The sequence below is a fragment of the Eulemur rufifrons genome, chromosome 2, assembly GCF_041146395.1.
Source record: "Eulemur rufifrons isolate Redbay chromosome 2, OSU_ERuf_1, whole genome shotgun sequence".
Taxonomy (NCBI): domain Eukaryota; kingdom Metazoa; phylum Chordata; class Mammalia; order Primates; family Lemuridae; genus Eulemur; species Eulemur rufifrons.
The window spans coordinates 11,298,180-11,315,462 of record NC_090984.1 but is presented as its reverse complement, the minus strand read 5'-3'; the positions used below and the strand labels follow the sequence as shown (position 1 = coordinate 11,315,462).

Sequence of the window (17,283 nt, the reverse complement as noted above, 5' to 3'; positions counted from 1 at the left end):
CCCCCGGATGTAGAAGGGGCGTGGCCCGTTCGGACGCCCCGCCCAGGCCCCGCCCCAAGCCAGGGCTCCTGCTCCTATCCCCGGGTCGCCGCGCTGGGATCTCAACCCCCGCCGCCAACTTGCGGGTCCCCACGTCCGCCTTATCGCACCGCCAGGCGTGCGAGAGCCCCTTTCAGGTCCTTATCGGAGGCTCCAGAGCCGGGAAGCCCCGCCCCGGGACCGCCCCCACCAAGGTCTCGGGACAGACCGCCTGCCTGGCAGGTGCCCAGGTGTGAGTATGCACTTGCCCGCGCCCGCCCCGTCACCAGAGCGCCACTCAGCGGACTGCAGACCCAGAACCTGTCTTGACCCGGGGCCAAGGCCTAATTGGGGCAAGCCACGCCTCTTTGTGCCTCATTTTCCTCATGTGCAAAACAGCTCTAGTACACGCAACAACATAGACGACATTTGATAAGAATTATGCCTAAGGAAAGAATCCAAAACAACAACAACAAAAAAACAGTCTATACTCTCTGGTCCCGTATAGCTGGGTTTAAAAAAAAAATTTTTTTTAGAAACAGCATCTCGCTCTGTCGCCCAGACTGGAATACAGTGGCCTGATCATAGCCCATTGCATCCTCGAACTCCTGGGCTCAAGCGATCCTCCTGCCTCGGCCTCCTGAGTAGCTGGGACTACAGGAAACAAATTTAAGTGCATCTAACTCATAATGATGTTGGAGGATGAGCTGGCTTGATCTGTGTAAAGTCCTTAGAGTGGCATTTGAAGGACAGTTAGGGCTTACCTAGAGCCAACCATGAGATGATAATGTAGCGACCCTGTGAGCCAGGGAGAGAGCGGCCTCTAGTGGCCAGCCCAAGGGCTCTGTCCTCAGCCCATTGAAGGAAGTCAGATGAGGATTTGGATAAGGGTGTAGACCATGAAGAAGAAAGTGCAAAAGGACAGTCACCTCCCTTGACTTTCCTTCTTCCCCTTCTCCTCTCTTCTTCCACTACACCTGCCTCCTTTCTCAAACTTGACAGCTACACTCCTACCGCAGGACCTTGCACTTGCTCTTTCTGATGCCTGGATGGCTCTTCTCCTCTGCATGGTTCCCTCACCTCCTTCAGGTATTTTATTTATTTATTTACTTTTTAAAGACAGAATCTTACTCTGTTGCCCAGGCTGGTGCAATCATAGGTTATTGCACCCTCAAACTCCTGGCCTCAAGTGATCCTCCTGCCTCAGCCTCCCAAAGTGCTGGGATTACAGATTTGAGCCCTCACTGTTCCTGGCCCTGATCTTATACATAAAATTTATATGTTTATTACTTGTGTCTCCACCGCCTCATGAGTTGGACACACAGGGTAGGGGGGATCTATGTCTATCTAGGTCACTGCTGTGTCCAAAACACTCAGCACGTGGGCTGACACACAAAAAGTGCTCAACACCACAGTAGGTGGGACAACCAACTTGTGGAATGGACTGAGAATTTGAGGATGTGGGGAGTGAGAGGCACAGGAGGATCTGCAGGACATCTCAAGGGGCAGGAGGGGACACTGGACCAGGAATTTCAGCTGTGGCCCCATAAAAGAAGAAAAGGTGCCAAAAGAGAAGACGCCAGAGGGGCAGAACACAGAGGGCAAGAGCTGGAGAAGCAGAGGCCAGTTTCAGGGCTCATGGACCGGTGAGATGGGATCAAGGACAGCAGGGATATGGAGGTCACAAGTGACGCCCTTAAGTTTGATTTGGTGGCCGACCCCACACACGCACATCCCATGGCCACAGCCAGTTCCTCCCTCCAGGGACAGGCCTGGATCCCTAGCCTTCCATCCTCCTTCCCCATGAGTCCATCTGCAAAATCAGCACCCTACCTGGGTCTCTGTCCCCACCCCAGTGTCCAGCTGCCACCTGTGTTCGTCCCTGGGACATGCCCCCAGCTCCGCAGGCTCGATCCTGAACTCTTCCTGCATTTCACCACACCGGCTTTTCCTTCTGTGCCCTTGATCCCAGGAGGCCAGTCGGGCACCTCCAGTCTCTACCACCTAACAGTCTCCCCACTAATTGTCCTTGTGTCCCCAAAGCAACATCATAGTTGTGACCACCCAGACATACGCCATGGTCAGGTGGCTTGGACAAGTGACCTCGCCCCTTTAGCCTTAGTTTCTTCATCTGCCAAATAGGGTAGTAAAAGAGCCCCCATTCTAGTGCTTGGGAGAAGGATGAAATGAATATGCAAATAGCTTGGAACAGTGCCCAGCACATAGCAGCCACGCTGTTGGTGTCAGTCGTTACTGTTGTTGGCTGTTGTCGTTCTTTATTCCCACCATGGCTCCAGCTCCCATCATCACCATCCCTGTTCTCCTGGCTGCCACCTCTGGCCCCTCAAATCTACAAAACAGTTGGAAGGAACCTCTTTTTTTTTTTTTTTTTTTTTTTTTTTTGTGAGATGAGGACAGAGTCCCACTTGCTATGTTGTTTGCTCAGGCTGATCTCGAACTCCTGGCCTCCAGCAATCCTCCCGCCTTGACTTCCCAGAGTGCTAGGATCACAGATGTGAGCCACCATGCCTGGCTCTGCCATTCATTAAAAACTCAGAAAACTGTGCACTCTGGGAGGCCAATGAGGGATGATTGCTTGAGGCCAGGAGTTTGAGACCAGCCTGAGCAAGAGCGAGACCCTGTCTCTACAAAAAATAGAAAACCGAGCTGGGCATGGTGGCGCACACCTGTAGTCCCAGCTACTTCTGAGGCTGAGGCAGGAGGATCACTTGAGCCCAGGAATTTGAGGTTGCAGTGAGCTATGATGCACTCTAGCCAGGTGACAGAGTGAGACCCTGTCTCAAAAAAAAAAAAAAAAAAAGAATCAGGAAAACCATCTGATAAAAACCTGGGCAAAAGATTTGAACAGACTGTTCACCACAGAAGATAAACGGATGCCAAGTAAACACCAGAAAAGATTCTCAACATCATTAACCATCAGGGCAATGCAAAATAACATCAGAGTCAGATACCATTAAAATGAAAAAGGCTGACTTTACCAATTGTCAAAAATGTAGACAGACTGGAACATTTTAGTATGTGCAGCTTATTGCATGTCACGTATGCCTCTATAAAGTTGAAAAAACAAATCAGTATGATGACGTTAGGGCACCAACTCAAAACTACACTTGGACTTGAACTCCTGGGCTCATGCAATACTCCTGCTTCCACCTCCCTCCCCAGTAGCTGCAGCTGCAGGCGTGCACCAGTGCATCAGGCTGTCCGCACATATTAATTCAGACTGGGCATGTTTTAAGTGCTAAAAAGCCACATGTGGCCAGTGGCTACTGTTTTGGACAGTGTGGGAAATATAAGATTGCCCAGGTCAAGACATGACACATTACAGAATTCAGTAAGTTGGGATTTTCTCCTGGTGACTGTATTATGGTGTCTGTGCATAAAATTTATCGTGGCCCTCTCAGCAATTCCAAAAATGTTTCTGTGCATTTCCACCCAGCTCCCATGCCCTAGAATCAATCTCGCCCAGGCTAAGCAGTTGCTGGAATAAATTGCACAGTCTTGAAGACACATAAATATGTGGCTAGGCGCTTTCTCACGATAGATCACTTTCCTTTTCAAACTTCCTGTGCTTCCTTGGGGCCAGCCTGTCTTGTTTCTCATGCATCCATTACACCCTGGGTTGTGTGAAAGAAAGCTCTAGAAACGAGCTCTGCTTATTGTTGCCTTTTCGACTGATGCATGCAAAACTCTTCTTTCGCTCAAAAAATGTGTCCCGAACACCTACTGTATGGTAGATACTATGTTTGGTGTGGGGCCACAGCAATGAACCAATCCACATACTGTTGCCTCCTCTTGAGGTTTTTGGAGTGGATCGGAGGAGATAGATGATGAACTTGTTACATGAATATTTACACAGTTACAATTGCAATAATGATTGTGTATGAAAATACAAGCTTACAGTAGCGGGTAGTAATCCAGTTTTGGGGCTGTGATCTGGGAGGACTTGTCTGCGCAAGCCACATTTAAGTCACACTCTGTATTAGTCAGAATAGGTCAAGGTTTGCTGCAGTAACAAGTTCAAAGCTCATTGGTTTAACACAATCAATTTATTTCTCCCTGGTGTTTTCATCTTACATACACTGGCAGGGATTTGGTTCCACACAGTCATGCAGGAGCCCAGACTAGTGAGGCTCCTACCATCTTGGGGCTGCATCTAGAACTCACTGTCTCAGTTGCCACAGGGGAGCAAGAGGGAGACTGCAGAATCGTGTCTCCTATCCTCCCCACTTTAGTGACAGTGGGGAGGGCATGACACCTTAGGAAAAACCCTCTTGACTCAAAGCAACGTAATTGCTTTTCTTTTTCTTCCCCCCCCCCTCAAAATCCATGTTGAAACATAATTGCTTTTATATTGCTTTTTGACATCTCTACTCAAAAGTGACTGACATACAGAGTGTATGACTGACTTACAGGCCGGGCTCAGTGGCCTAGCACTCTGGGAGGCCAAGGCGGGCGGATCATTTGAGCTCAGGAGTTTGAGACCAGCCTGAGCAAGAGCCAGACCCCATCTCTACTAAAAAAAATAGAAAGAAATTAGCTGGACAACTAAAAATATATACAAAAAATTAGCCGGGCATGGTGGCGCACGCCTGTAGTCCCAGCTACTCAGGAGCCTGAGGCAGGAGGATCGCTTGAGCCCAGGAGTTTGAGGTTGCTGTGAGCTACCATGGCACTCTAGCCCAGGCAACAGAGTAAGACTCTGTCTCAAAAAAATAAAGTAAAATAAAAGTGACTGACATACAGAGTGATATATGTCATCTCCACTCCCATTTCAATGGCCAGAATTAGTCAAGGCAGTCACCTCACTGCAAAGGGTAGTTTTTCATTCAATGAATAGTGGTCAACACTAGAAACATCTATCATGGGATTTAAAGGATGGGTAGGGATTAGAAAAAGAGAGGAAGGCCATGCTTTCCTGGCAGAACAAACAGCAAGTTCAAAGACACTAGAAGCAAAGAGACAATGGGTGCATGGACTCAAACCCTGCCAGAGAAGAATTCTCAATCCAGAGCCCTATTTCCAGCCAAACTGTTGATCAAGTATGAGGAGCAAGTAAAGACATTTCAAAACATGGAAGGAGAACGGGTGTGGTGGCTCATGCCTATAATCCCAGAACATTGGGAGGCCGAGCCAGGAGGATCGCTTGAGGTCAAGAGTTCGAGACCAGCCCGGGCAACATAGAAAAATAAAACAATTAGCTGGGTGTGGTGGCGTGCACCTGCAGTCCCAGCTACTCGGGAGACTGAGATGGAGTTCCAGATTACAGTGAGCAATGATCATGCCACTGCACTGCAGCCTGGGTGACAGAGTGAGACCCTGTTTCCAAAAAGAAAATTCAGAACATAAAAAGTGTTGCTGAAGACGTGGAGAAATTGGAATCTTTATACATTGCTGGTGGGAAGGGAAAATATTATAATTGCTTTGGAAAACAGTCTCGCTGTTTTCTTTGGAAAACAATTCCTCAAAATGTCAAACATTGAGTTACCACATGAGCCAACAATGCCATGCCTAGGTGTGTACGCAATAGAAATGAAAACATACATCCATACAAAAAAGTGTACACAAATGTCTATAGCACTATTATCCAAGCTAGTCAAAAAGTAGAAAGACCCCAATTGTCTATCAGTAGGTGAATGGGTAAACAAAATGTGCTCTATCCATCCATACAGTGGAATATTATTCAGCTACAAAAAGGAATGACATCCTTATTTATGCTACAATACAGATGGACCTCGAAAACATTATGCTTAGTGCAAGAAGCTGGTTACAAAAGTCACATATTGTATGATCATATTTTTAAGAAATTCGCAGAATAGGCAAATCCATCCATAGAAACAGAAAGCAGATTAATGGTTCCAGGGGCTGGGAGTGGGGAGAACACGAATGACTGCCAATTAGTATGGGGTTTAATTAGAGGGTGATGAAAATATCCTAAAATTAGATCGTAGTGACGGTTGTACAATTCTGTGAATACACTGAAAACCACAGAATTGTGTACTTTGAATGTGTGAACTTTATGGTGTGTGAATTACATCTCAATAAAGCTGTTTAAAAAGTAACAATGTTTAACATTTATCAAGTGGTTAGCTCTGGGCCAGGCAATGTGCTGAGCTTTTTACACTAATGATTTATTTCATTCCTACCCAGAAAAATCATTGTGAGAAAGAAAGGGACTTTCATGTCTTCATTTTGCAGGTGGGGAGAATGAGATTAGAGAGGTCAAGTTCATGGCCACACAGTAAGGAGGTGGGCAGACTCCAGAGGCCTGGCATTCGAGGCCCCACAAGATATGGCCCTTGTCCCACCCCCAACCTCCCCTCCTGTGCTTTGCTCCTTCTTTTTCCTAAGCCAAGTTCAAGGCCAACTGAACTGACTTCAGTTTGTTCCACATATATATTCTTTCCAGCCTCCAGACCTTTGCACGTGCTGATCTGATCCCTCAGCCTGGCTGTTCTTTCTCTTTCTCTCCCCACCTAGTCTGTGAAATGAATGTCTAAGTATGAAGGGCCCAGAGAGAGACAAACAGAGAGAGAGATTGAGAGAGGAAGTGCTAACTGCAGGGTTCCAAATCTAGGGCTGGGAGGTGAGGGGCGCCAAGGGGCACCAAGGGGCACCAAGAGGGGCTGCTTGTGGGGAGTGATTAGGGCTCTGCCTTCTCTACCTCCTGAGGGAGGGCTTGGCCACCAGCCACCGCCACAGTGTTTGGAGCCATCTCTCTTCCTTGGCTTGGGTTTCACCCAAGCTATAATTCATGCCATTCGCAGGAGGGTGAAGTCAGATTTTTCCTGGAGAATTCATAAGGCCTCGAGGTGAACAGGTGGTAGGAGAGAGGTGTGGCCCTGCCCCAGTGCCACCCAGCACCTTGGGACAAGCTGATCCCCCACTACCATGCTGCCTTCTCTTCCCAACTCAAAGCCTCTTTTCAGAGCCTTTTAGAATCTCTAATAAAAAGCACACAAGTACCATCAAATATTATTCAGCCATTAGGAAAAAAAAAAAAAAAAAGAAGTCCTGGCCTGTAATCCTGTAATCCCAGCACTCTGGCAGGCCGAGGCAGGAGGACCACTTGCGGTCTGGAGTTCGACACCAGCCTAAGCAAGAGTCAGACCCCGTCTCTACAAAAAATAGAAAAACTAGCCAGATATGGTACTGGGTGCCTGTAGGCCCAGCTACTCGGGAGGCCAAGGCAGAAAGATTGCTTGAGCCCAGGAGTTTGGGATTTCTGTGAGCTATGATGACACCACTGCACTCCAGCTCTGGTGACAGACTGAGACCCTGTCTCAAAAACAAACAAACAAACAAAAGTGAAGCCCTGATTCACACTAGAACATGGGAGAACCTCAGAAACATGACTCGGAGTGAGAGAAACCAAACACAAAATGTCATATGGTGTATGATTCCCTTTATATGACATGCCCAGAATAGATAAATCTGCAGAGATAGGGCACAGACTGGTGGTCGCCTGGGGCCAGGGGAGGGGAAGTGGGCAACAGCTGCTTAATGGATGTGGGGGCTTTTAGGGGGTCATGAAAATATTTTGGAATGAAATAGAGTTGGGGATTGCACGGCATTGTTGATGTACTGAATGCCACTGAATTGTGCCTTGAAAGTGGTCACTTTTATATTATGTGAACAGCACCACAATTTAAAAATAAAATAGAGCCTGGAGTGCAGTGGCACGATCATAGCTCACTGCAGCCTCCAACTCCTGGGCTAAAGTGATCCTCCTGCCTCAGCCCCCGGAGTGGCTGGGACCACAGACACACGCCACCACGCCTGGCTAACTTTAAAAATTTTTTTGTAGAGACGGGTCTCCTTATGTTTCTCAGGCTGGTCTCCAACTCCTGGCTTCAAATGATCCTCATATACGTCAGCCTCCCAAAGTGCTAGGATTACAGGTGTGAGCCACCAAGCCTGGCCCCTTTTAGCGTTTCTAAAAAGCACTTTCTGAACTGGGAGATGCTCTAGATTGTTTGTTTGTTTTCTGCCCTAGCCCTAGTATCAGCCATTTCTCCAAGGAGCCCTGGTTCTTCATATTGGAAAATGGTATTTAGAGACCAAGATCCAGTTGCTTGGGGTACTCATCACTATTGGGGTGTCACTGCTTCTGGGCCCTCAGAAGACAGAGCCTGGTGTGTGTGTGCTTACTCATGTATGTACACATATTCATATTTATTTTCTTATCTATCAAAACAAACATGAGTTCACACTGATAACCCCAGTTCAGCACCACATTCCTTATTTGTAACTTCGTTCTCCAACACTATGAACCTTGGCTGCCCAGATCTACAACATATGTATTTATTTGTTAAACTCTAGCATGAACTAGTTTCAGAATCGTTATCCCGTACTCCCACAAGAAACAAATGGACTGGCTGGCCTACCCGTTTCTGTCCAGTTCACACAGCTTTCAGAGGCAGAAAACTTACTGAGCTGAACAAACAAGGCTTGTGGGTGTGAGCTGGAGGTGGCTGTTGGGCCTCCAGTTTAAGACGCCCCCAAACCCTGACTGCTCTTGTGTCTGGGTGTGGGAAAGTTGTCAGTTCACACCTCCCCATGGCCATGTTTTAAGTCTCAGGACTGTGCGAAGGGGGGTGGGAATGAATGGGAAGCCCTACAGTAGCCCTCTGACTCTCTGAGCGGGTCTGGGGGGCTGAGGGGACCACAGGAGGCATTTTGCCCTCTTGGTGGGGCAGACCTGGCTTAGTGAGAGTAGGCACCGGGCAGGGCGGCCCCTGTGGGCAAGTGCCCTGGCAACAGAACCGGCCAGGCAGGTGTGCCAGTCTAGACATGCTTCAGGCGGGCGGGCTTTTGCAGGCTGCGGCAGGAGCACGGAGGCCAGGGGTGCCCTGCACCTGGGAAGAGACCTGGCTTTGCCTGGGTGGGGATGGGAGTAGGCATGGGGTGGGGGGCTCAGGGTGGTGCTGGGCTCGGGGTGGTGGCAATGCAGCTTGACCCGAGTGCCCTCCTAATTCCTTCTCAGAGACACAGTGGTGGACCACTGGTACCTGCACTAACATTGATTGAGCTCTCACTGTATGCCTTGGCCCTTCTAAACCACTCCTTTCACCCGCAACAACAGCCCTGCGATTGGGTGCAGTTATGACCTCCATTTTACTGATGAGGACCCTAAGGTTCAGAGGGGGTGTCACTTGCCCAGGGTCCTGAACCACAAAGTGGCTGAGCCTGGCTCTAGACTCTGAGACCTTAACCTTTACCTGTCTGGGCAGAGGGACAGACAGAGGACACATGACAGGCCAGATGAATAAATAAACAAGGTGATTTCAGATGATGCCAACAGCCACTGGAGATTGGGAAGAAGGAGGACAGATCTGGGAAGGCCTCTCTGAGGAGGTGACAGGCTGGGAAGGGTTGGGGGAAGGGAGCTCCAGGCAAGTTCAAAGGTCAAGTGTGTAAGGAACAAGGAGCAGCCCTGTGGGGCTGGAGCAGAGGGGGGCTGGGGGACAGCACCGAAGTAAAGAAGGGAGACAGATGTGTAGGGCCTGGGGGCCAAGCTGAGGACTTGAGTGCCTACTCTGAGGGGCATTGGGAGCCATGGGAGGTTTTAGAGCAGGGGAGGGACATGATCTGAGTTTGTTAGTTAGTTAGTTTGTTTTGTTTTGTTTTGAGACAGGGTCTCCCTCTTTTGTCCAGGCTAGAGTGCAGTGGTGTCATCATAGCTCACAGCAACCTCAAACTCCTGGGCTCAAGTAATCCTCCTGCCTCAGCCTCCCGAGTAGCTGGGACTACAGGCACACGCCACCAGACTCCAATAATTTTTCAATTTTTTGTAGAGACGGGGACTTGCTCTTGCTCAGGCTGCGATCTGAGTTTTAAGAACTGTGGCCACAAGTGTAGAGTGGCAGTTAGGGATGGAAGCACCGAGCCTGAGTCCCCAGGGTCCTCCCCTGTGGGAAAAAAGCGCAGAGAGGCAGGAGGAGAAGGGGGGGGGTGCTGGGCTTCGAACCGTGGCAGCCGGAAGAGCCCCATTTTTGGGAGGCGAGATTGCCGCCTGGGAGGTGTGAAGCGGCCACCCAGCTCCCCACCCTGGAGTGCGGTTTCCCCTTCGCAGAAGGTCATTTATCAAGCGCCTGCTGTGTGCCAGCTGTGGCCCGCAGTGTTGGGGGACCTTCAGGGCTCATCCTAGAGGGCCTGATGGGAGGCTCGGTCCGCAGGGCTGTGGGGGAACCCGGCACCAAAGGGTTAACGCTCCTCCCGCCCCCGTCGAGCGTGTCTTTGATTGGTCGGAGCAGGCAGGAGCGGTTCTGCCCATCCCGGGAACCGTGGGGGCGAGAGCCAAGATCTCCAAGGGGCCACATTGGGAGTGTGATCGGGCCTGGCTGCTCCTCCTCCACCCTCCCCCACTCACTCCCATCCCCAGTTCCTGGATCTTCTCTCCTGGGGCGCTTTCACCCCCACGCCGCCCCGCAGGGCCTGGAGAGCAGGGGCAAAGGGCATGGTCCCGGTGCAGGTCACAGCTGCAAGACCCGGCCCCCCCTTCCCGGCTGTCGCCGCCCGTCTGAGGCTGGGGGAACTGGGCCTGGCCTGGAAGTTCCTGGGAACTGGGGGTGGCGGGGTGCGGGGCCAGCCGGGACTGGCCCGTTGGAGGAGCAGCGGCCTGGGAGAGGCGTGGGAGAGCGACAAGACAGGGATGGAGAGTGACACACACAGAGACAGGGAGAAAACACAGACGAGAGACTCTGAGAGACCCGATGAGAGAGACACAGAGGAAGTGAGTCCAGACATTCACTCACTCACTCACTCAGCAGACACTTATTGGGTCCTGGCTGTGTCCCCCGGCACTTGCCCATGACAGGCTCAAACCCCTAGTCCGGTGGGGGTGACAGGCGGCTGAGGACACAGCCCAGAAACACGAGAAATGAGTAAATCACATTTTCGGGAGAGATAAGGGTGGGAGAGACCGGTCCGGGGCATGCAGGAGCCGGGGCGGGACTGGGCAGACGTGTCTTATCTGAGGAGGGGGAAATTCTCACCCCGATCCTGCCAGCGCCCTCCCCTCCCCCACGTGCCCGCGCCCAGCCCGTGGTGGGAGCAGGAAATGGGGAGGGACCTGTGCCCGGGACCGCAGGGATCTATCTGTTGGGGGAGAACACAGGCTCCGCCCGTACTGAAGATCCGTCCCCCCCCCACCCGCTGCCCTGGTCCCTCCGTCGACGGGGTGTCCTCGGGGTGCAGCCCAGGAGGATCGGTTGGCAGGTAGGTGAGACATGGGGAGGGGCTAGTGCCTTGGCACCCAAGGACAGACGAGACTCCTGTGCTGCGGGGAAGGGGCTCCGGCTGCGGCTGCTCCCGCTGGAGAACACTCCCCTTTCCCGCCTCTCCGAGTCCTCCCACCGCGACGGAGCGTCCCCGGGAGGCCTCGCTGGTGCCAGTCGCCGCCGGGGCGCGCTCCGGTGCCGCGGCGGGTGGCACAGGCTGGCAGCCACGGGCTGAGTGCCCGGCACTAAGGGAGGGGGCAACGGCTGGCGACCGCCAGCCCTTGGCGTCGCTGGCCCGCCCCCTCGCCTGCCAGCTCCGGCCCCGCCCCCAGAGCAGAGGCCGCTCGCTTAGCTCCAGGCAGCGCGACTGCGGGGGGCGCACGACCAGGGCTTGTTGGTGAGTGTACAGCACTAGGCCCTTGGGGGCTTCGGGCTCGGCCTGGCCCGGAGGGGATCACCCTTGGCGGCGGGTCTCTGGGTCTGGAAAGCCGCACGGCCCCTTGCAGGGGTTCCTAGTCCTTTCCCAGAGGCCTCTGGGGAGGGGAAAGGCGACTCCCCGGCTGGGTGTGTGCCTGAGGTGGGTGTCGGGGCGCCTGGAATCCCCTGTCCTCGCCCTCTCCTGGCCATGCCATTGCACGTTCCCATATTTCAGTCCTGCCGTCAGACAAGCCGGTAGGAGGGTGGTGGTCCCCACCAGAGCATGTGTAACCGTGTCCCCGTGTATTTGGGTCCCAACCCCCACCCCAGGGTGGCTGAGCCAGTGACTTCCTGCCGGCCTGTTCTCACGCTGGTTCTCTGTGTGTGACCGGAGCCGTCTGGGATGCATCGGCCGCTTCTGTGTGCAAAAAAGTTCCATTCTCCCTCCCCAGGCCTTGGTTTTCTCATCTGTTAAGTGGGACACACAGGACTGTGTGACCGTTTCTGCTTGGCTGTGTTTGTGTGGGGACGTGAAAACCATTGTGTCTGCTTCTATGCCAAGTATTTCTTCCGAGCCTCAGTTTCCTCATCTATAAATTGGGACTAAAGGGAGAGTTGGCCAGGGGATTTAAGGGAGCGGTCACAGGTGGAAAGTGTGTTACTTTAATGACATGTGTGCCCCTCTGCAAGAACCTGCGGGTGCATATGGATCCTGTCCGCTGTCCTAGGCTCTGCCTCTGTGACAAGGTGGATAGGATCAACTTTCTACGGGGGTTTTGCGTGGATGAGGGAGTTTGGGCAGGAAAAAGTCTTGCGTGAAGGAGGCCAGGGTGTGGAGCTCCGTGGTCTGAGTCTCTGGCTGGTGCGAAGTATGGAGGTTGTGAAATTGTCGCCTGTGAACTGGTGTGAGACCCTTCTGCGTGTGACTGAATTTTTGTCCCTGTGTGTTGCTGCCCGTGTCGGTCTGTCCCATGTATGAACGTAGTGTCGTGTTTCCCTGATGGTGTGTGACTGTGTATTTTTGCCCTTGTCAATGTGTCACTGTATTTGCGTGTCCTTTTCCTGTGTGTGGTTGTGCGTGTCTGTCTCCATGGACACCCCCTGTCTATCTTGAACTCCCCTGGGACCCCTGCGTGTGTGTGTGTGTGTGTGTGTGTGTGTGTGTGTGTAATGGGCAGGGGTTAGGGTCCGCGGGCCGCTGGGACCTTGCCCATGGGGTTGGCTGGCCTGACACTGTCTCCTGCCTCTCCACAGCCTTGGGGCGCGCAGCCCATGGAGTCGGGGCTGCTGCGACCCGCGCCGGTGAGCGAGGTGATCGTCTTGCATTACAACTACACCGGCAAGCTCCGCGGTGCCCGCTACCAGCCTGGAGCCGGGCTGCGCGCCGACGCCGTCGTGTGCCTGGCGGTGTGCGCGTTCATCGTGCTCGAGAACTTGGCCGTGCTCTTCGTGCTCGGGCGCCACCCGCGCTTCCACGCGCCCATGTTCCTGCTCTTGGGCAGCCTGACGCTGTCGGATATGCTGGCTGGAGCCGCCTACGCCGCCAACATCCTGCTGTCGGGGCCGCTCACGCTGCGACTGTCGCCCGCGCTATGGTTCGCGCGTGAGGGAGGCGTCTTCGTGGCGCTCGCTGCGTCCGTGCTGAGCCTCCTCGCCATCGCGCTGGAGCGTAGCCTCACCATGGCGCGCCGGGGGCCCGCGCCGGCCGCCAGTCGGGGGCGCACGCTGGCGCTGGCTGCTGCCGCCTGGGGAGTGTCGCTGCTCCTTGGGCTGCTGCCGGCGCTCGGCTGGAATTGCCTGGGTCGTCTGGACGCCTGCTCCACTGTCCTGCCGCTCTACGCCAAGGCCTACGTGCTCTTCTGTGTGCTCGCTTTCGTGGGCATCCTGGCCGCCATCTGTGCGCTTTACGCGCGCATCTACTGCCAGGTGCGTGCCAACGCGCGGCGTCTGCGGGCTCGGCCGGGGACCGGCGGGGGCACCTCCACCCGGGCGCGCCGCATGCCACGCTCGTTGGCACTGCTGCGCACGCTCAGCGTTGTGCTCGTGGCCTTTGTGGCGTGCTGGGGCCCTCTCTTCCTGCTGCTATTGCTCGACGTGGCGTGCCCCGCGCGCGCCTGTCCTGTGCTTCTGCAAGCTGACCCCTTCCTGGGCCTGGCCATGGCCAACTCGCTTCTGAACCCCATCATCTACACGCTCACCAACCGCGACCTGCGCCACGCGCTCCTGCGCCTCTTCTGCTGCGGCCGCCACCCCTGCTGCCGAGGCCCGGGTAGCTCCCAGCGGTCCGGGAGCACGGCGGGAGCTTCGGGCGGCCTGCGCCACTGCCTGCCCCCGGGTCTGGACGGCAGCTCAGAGCGCTCGTCGCCCCAGCGCGAAGAGCTGGACACCAGCGGCTCCACCGGCAGCCCCAGCGCGCCCAAGGCCGCCCAGACCCTGGTACCCGAACCGGTGGCAGACTGATGCCCACGCCCGCCATTGTCTTTCCTGAGAACCGTTTTGCAGATTTTTTCTTTTTATATAAAGGAAATTGTAGGAAACACAGCCGAAGATGGTGGAGGCGGAAAAGACGCAGGGGAAATGTATTTATGGATGCTAAACCCCATAACAGTGAACAGACAAAAAAATCCTTGCTTTCGTGGAATTGACGTTCTAGTGGGGAACACAGACAATAACGGAGTGACAAAATAATGGAGATAATTCCAATGACAATACAGAGATGGTGATGGTGGTCAGGGGAGGCCTCTCTGTAGAGATGGTGACGTGTGGTGTGAGCTGAGATGTCCTTGTCCTGGGAACACCTAAAGGAAAAGCATTTCGGGATGAGGGAATGGCAAGTGCAAAGGCCCTGAGGCTGGAATGTGCCCATGTGTTCTGGGAAAAGCAAGGATGCCACCGTGGCTGCAGCAGCTATGGAGTGGAAGGTGACAAAAGATGGAAGATGAAGGGACAGATGGTGCAGGACCTTGTGCGCCATGGGGAGGACTTTGCTTTTGTTCAGAGTGAGGTGGGAGCCACAGAGGGTTCTAAGCAGGGGATGAACTTGCCCTGATTCAAGTGTTTGCAGGTGCTCTGTGACCTTTGTGGAGGACAAGGGTGGAAGCAGGTGAACAGGGACTGCACTGGAGCAATGACAGCGACTCTGATCGCTCAGACTATGTGGACTTTGAATAGATTCTGGAGGCAGCGGACAGAACTGCTGAGGAATTGGGTGTAACAGTAAGAGAAAGTTGTCAAGGACAACGCCACAGGTAGGGCACCCCAAAATTTGATTTTGGGAGACCCGGCCAAATCCTGACAATAAAATTTCTTTGAGTGCGTTGTCAGGTCATAAAAATAAAAATATAATAAAATAATAAGAGCAATTATAATTTCTTATGCCTGGCCGGTTTCCTCCATTGCGCTAGGCCACACCTATTTTTCAGCCTTACTGCAACCTTGCAAGGTAGGTTTCTTCAACCCCATTTGACAGATGAGCAAATTCCAAAGAATGAATACCTGGCTCCGGTGTCAGAGCCAGGCTTCAGGTCCCCAGGCAGGAGGAGACACTGGCATCTGGCCCCTCTGGAGGCTGGAGAGACCAGGCCCACACTGTCTCCCCCGGGGGGTCTGCATTCTTGGCTGGGGGCAATACCAAGGCACAGTTTGTGCCCATATAAGGCTCCAGGCGCGCTGGCCTCAGGCCCCCAAGTCCCCAGGCGCATTCCAGACCCCTGCAAGGAGGGCTGGCCAGGGGGCGGAGTGGGGAGGGGGCGTCCAGTGTAGGAACGGCGCGCCACCTTCCGGGAGACCTTGGAACTGCAGGCATCCTCGAAGCCAGCGGTTTTTGGGGGGTCGCTGCTGACCCAGCCTGGGGACCTAAGTCTCGGCGTGCTAAGCTCACACTGCCTCTGCAACCATATGCACGAGAAACCAACTTATTTCCAGGAACACAGACACACGCGAGCCTGAGGTAGCGGTCCCAGGTCGCTCTCTGGACTGAATCCAATTCTCTGCTGTACAAAATGCCCCTACCTAGGCGCAGGCTGGGGTACCTTGCAGTCTCCTTAGACATCCCACTTCATTTTTCGGTGGTTTGGTGGTGTCATGGTAAAGGAATTATGAATTTTCTACAAAATTCAAAAAGCACCCACTTCCCCTTCTGGGGCGCGATCACTGTGGGATTCCTGGGGAACTTCCAGAGCTCTTCTGTGGGTTCATGAGCTTATATATAAATACATCTCCTGTCTTTTTATACAAATTTAGCACTGTTCCGCATCCTGCTTTGTTCATTTATTGGTATATCTTGGAAATTGTTGCACATCCACGCATTTTGTGATGTCTTCCTGTCTTAGTTGGCTTGAGCTGCTACAACAGATACCCTAGACTGGGTGGCTTAAACAACAGAAATTTGTTTTTCATACTCCTGGAGGCTGGGAGATTCAAGATCAGAATGCCAGCATGCCTGGGGTCTGGTGAGGGCTCTTGTCCTGTGTCACCGTGTCCTCACATGGCAGAGAGAGAAAGAAAGTTCTGTCTCTCTGGTGTCTCTTCCTGTAAGAACACTAATCCTGGCTGGGTGCGGTGGCTCACACCTGTAATCCTAGCACTCTAGGAGGCCGAGGCAGGAGGATCGCTTGAGCTAAGGAGTTTGAGACCAGCCTGAGCAAGAGCAAGATCCCGTCTCTACTAAAAAAAAAAAAAAATAATAATAATAATAATAATAGAAATTAGCTGGACAACTAAAAATATATATGTATATATATATATAAAAATTAGCTGGGCATGGTGGCACGTGCCTGTAGTACCAGCTACTCAGGAGGCTGAGGCAGTAGGATTGCTTGAGCCCAGGAGTTTGAGGTTGCTGTGAGCTAGGCTGACGCTACAGCACTCTAGCCTGGACAACAGAGTGAGACTCTGTCTCAAAAAACAAAAAGAAAGAAAGAAAAATTAGCCGGGCATGGTGGCGTGAGCCTGTAGTCCCAGCTACTCAGCGAGGCTAGGACAGGAGGATGGCTTGAGCCCAGGAGTTTGAGGTTGCTGTGAGCCAGGCTGACTGACACCAGGGCACTCTAGCCCGGGCAACAGAGAGAGACTCCGTCTCAAAAAAAAAAAAAAGAAAAGAAAAAAAAAAAACAAAAAAAGGAGGCCTCATGATCTCATCTAAACCTAATCACCTCCCAAAAGCCCCACCTCCAAATATCATCAAATTGGGTGTTAGGTTTTAAACGCAGGACTGGGAGGGATGCACAATTCAGTCCGCAGCACTTGTATTTTTTTGTTGTTGTTGTTTGTTTTTTGAGACATAGTCTTACTCTGTTGCCCTGGGTAGAGTGCAGTGGCACCATCGTTAGCTCACTGCAGCCTCAAACTCCTGGGCTCAAGCCATCCTCCTGCCTCAGCCTCCCGAGTAGCTGGGACTACAGGCATGCACCACCAAGCCCGGCTAATTTTTTCTATATATATTTTTAGTTGGCCAGATCCTTTCTTTCTATTTTTAGTAGAGACGGGGTCTCACTCTTGCTCAGGCTGGTCTCAAACTCCTTACCTCAAGCAATCCTCCTGCCTCAGCCTCCCGAAGTGCTAGGATGACAGGCACAAGCCATCATGCCCAGCCCACAGCACTTGTTCT

General features: G+C 52.8%; 1 protein-coding gene across 2 annotated transcripts; it reads left to right on the top strand.

Moving 5' to 3' along the window:
* Window positions 1–10,623: 10,623 nt before the first annotated feature.
* S1PR5 (sphingosine-1-phosphate receptor 5) lies at window positions 10,624–15,139 on the top strand. Of its 2 annotated transcripts, none has more exons than XM_069495617.1 (2): window positions 10,624–11,256; window positions 12,930–15,139. In XM_069495617.1, the coding sequence occupies exon 2, from the start codon at window positions 12,948–12,950 to the stop codon at window positions 14,133–14,135; it is 1,188 nt and encodes a 395-aa protein (XP_069351718.1). In that variant the 5' UTR covers window positions 10,624–11,256; window positions 12,930–12,947; the 3' UTR covers window positions 14,136–15,139. The 2 variants fall into 2 exon arrangements, with proteins under 2 accessions (XP_069351718.1, XP_069351710.1); XM_069495609.1 differs by lacking the exon at window positions 10,624–11,256 and adding an exon at window positions 11,440–11,655.
* Window positions 15,140–17,283: the final 2,144 nt, after the last annotated feature.

Bases quoted from the DNA above. Each gene is read 5' to 3' on its own strand.
- S1PR5 (XM_069495617.1), top strand. From the start codon at position 12,948: ATGGAGTCGGGGCTGCTGCGACCCGCGCCGGTGAGCGAGGTGATCGTC.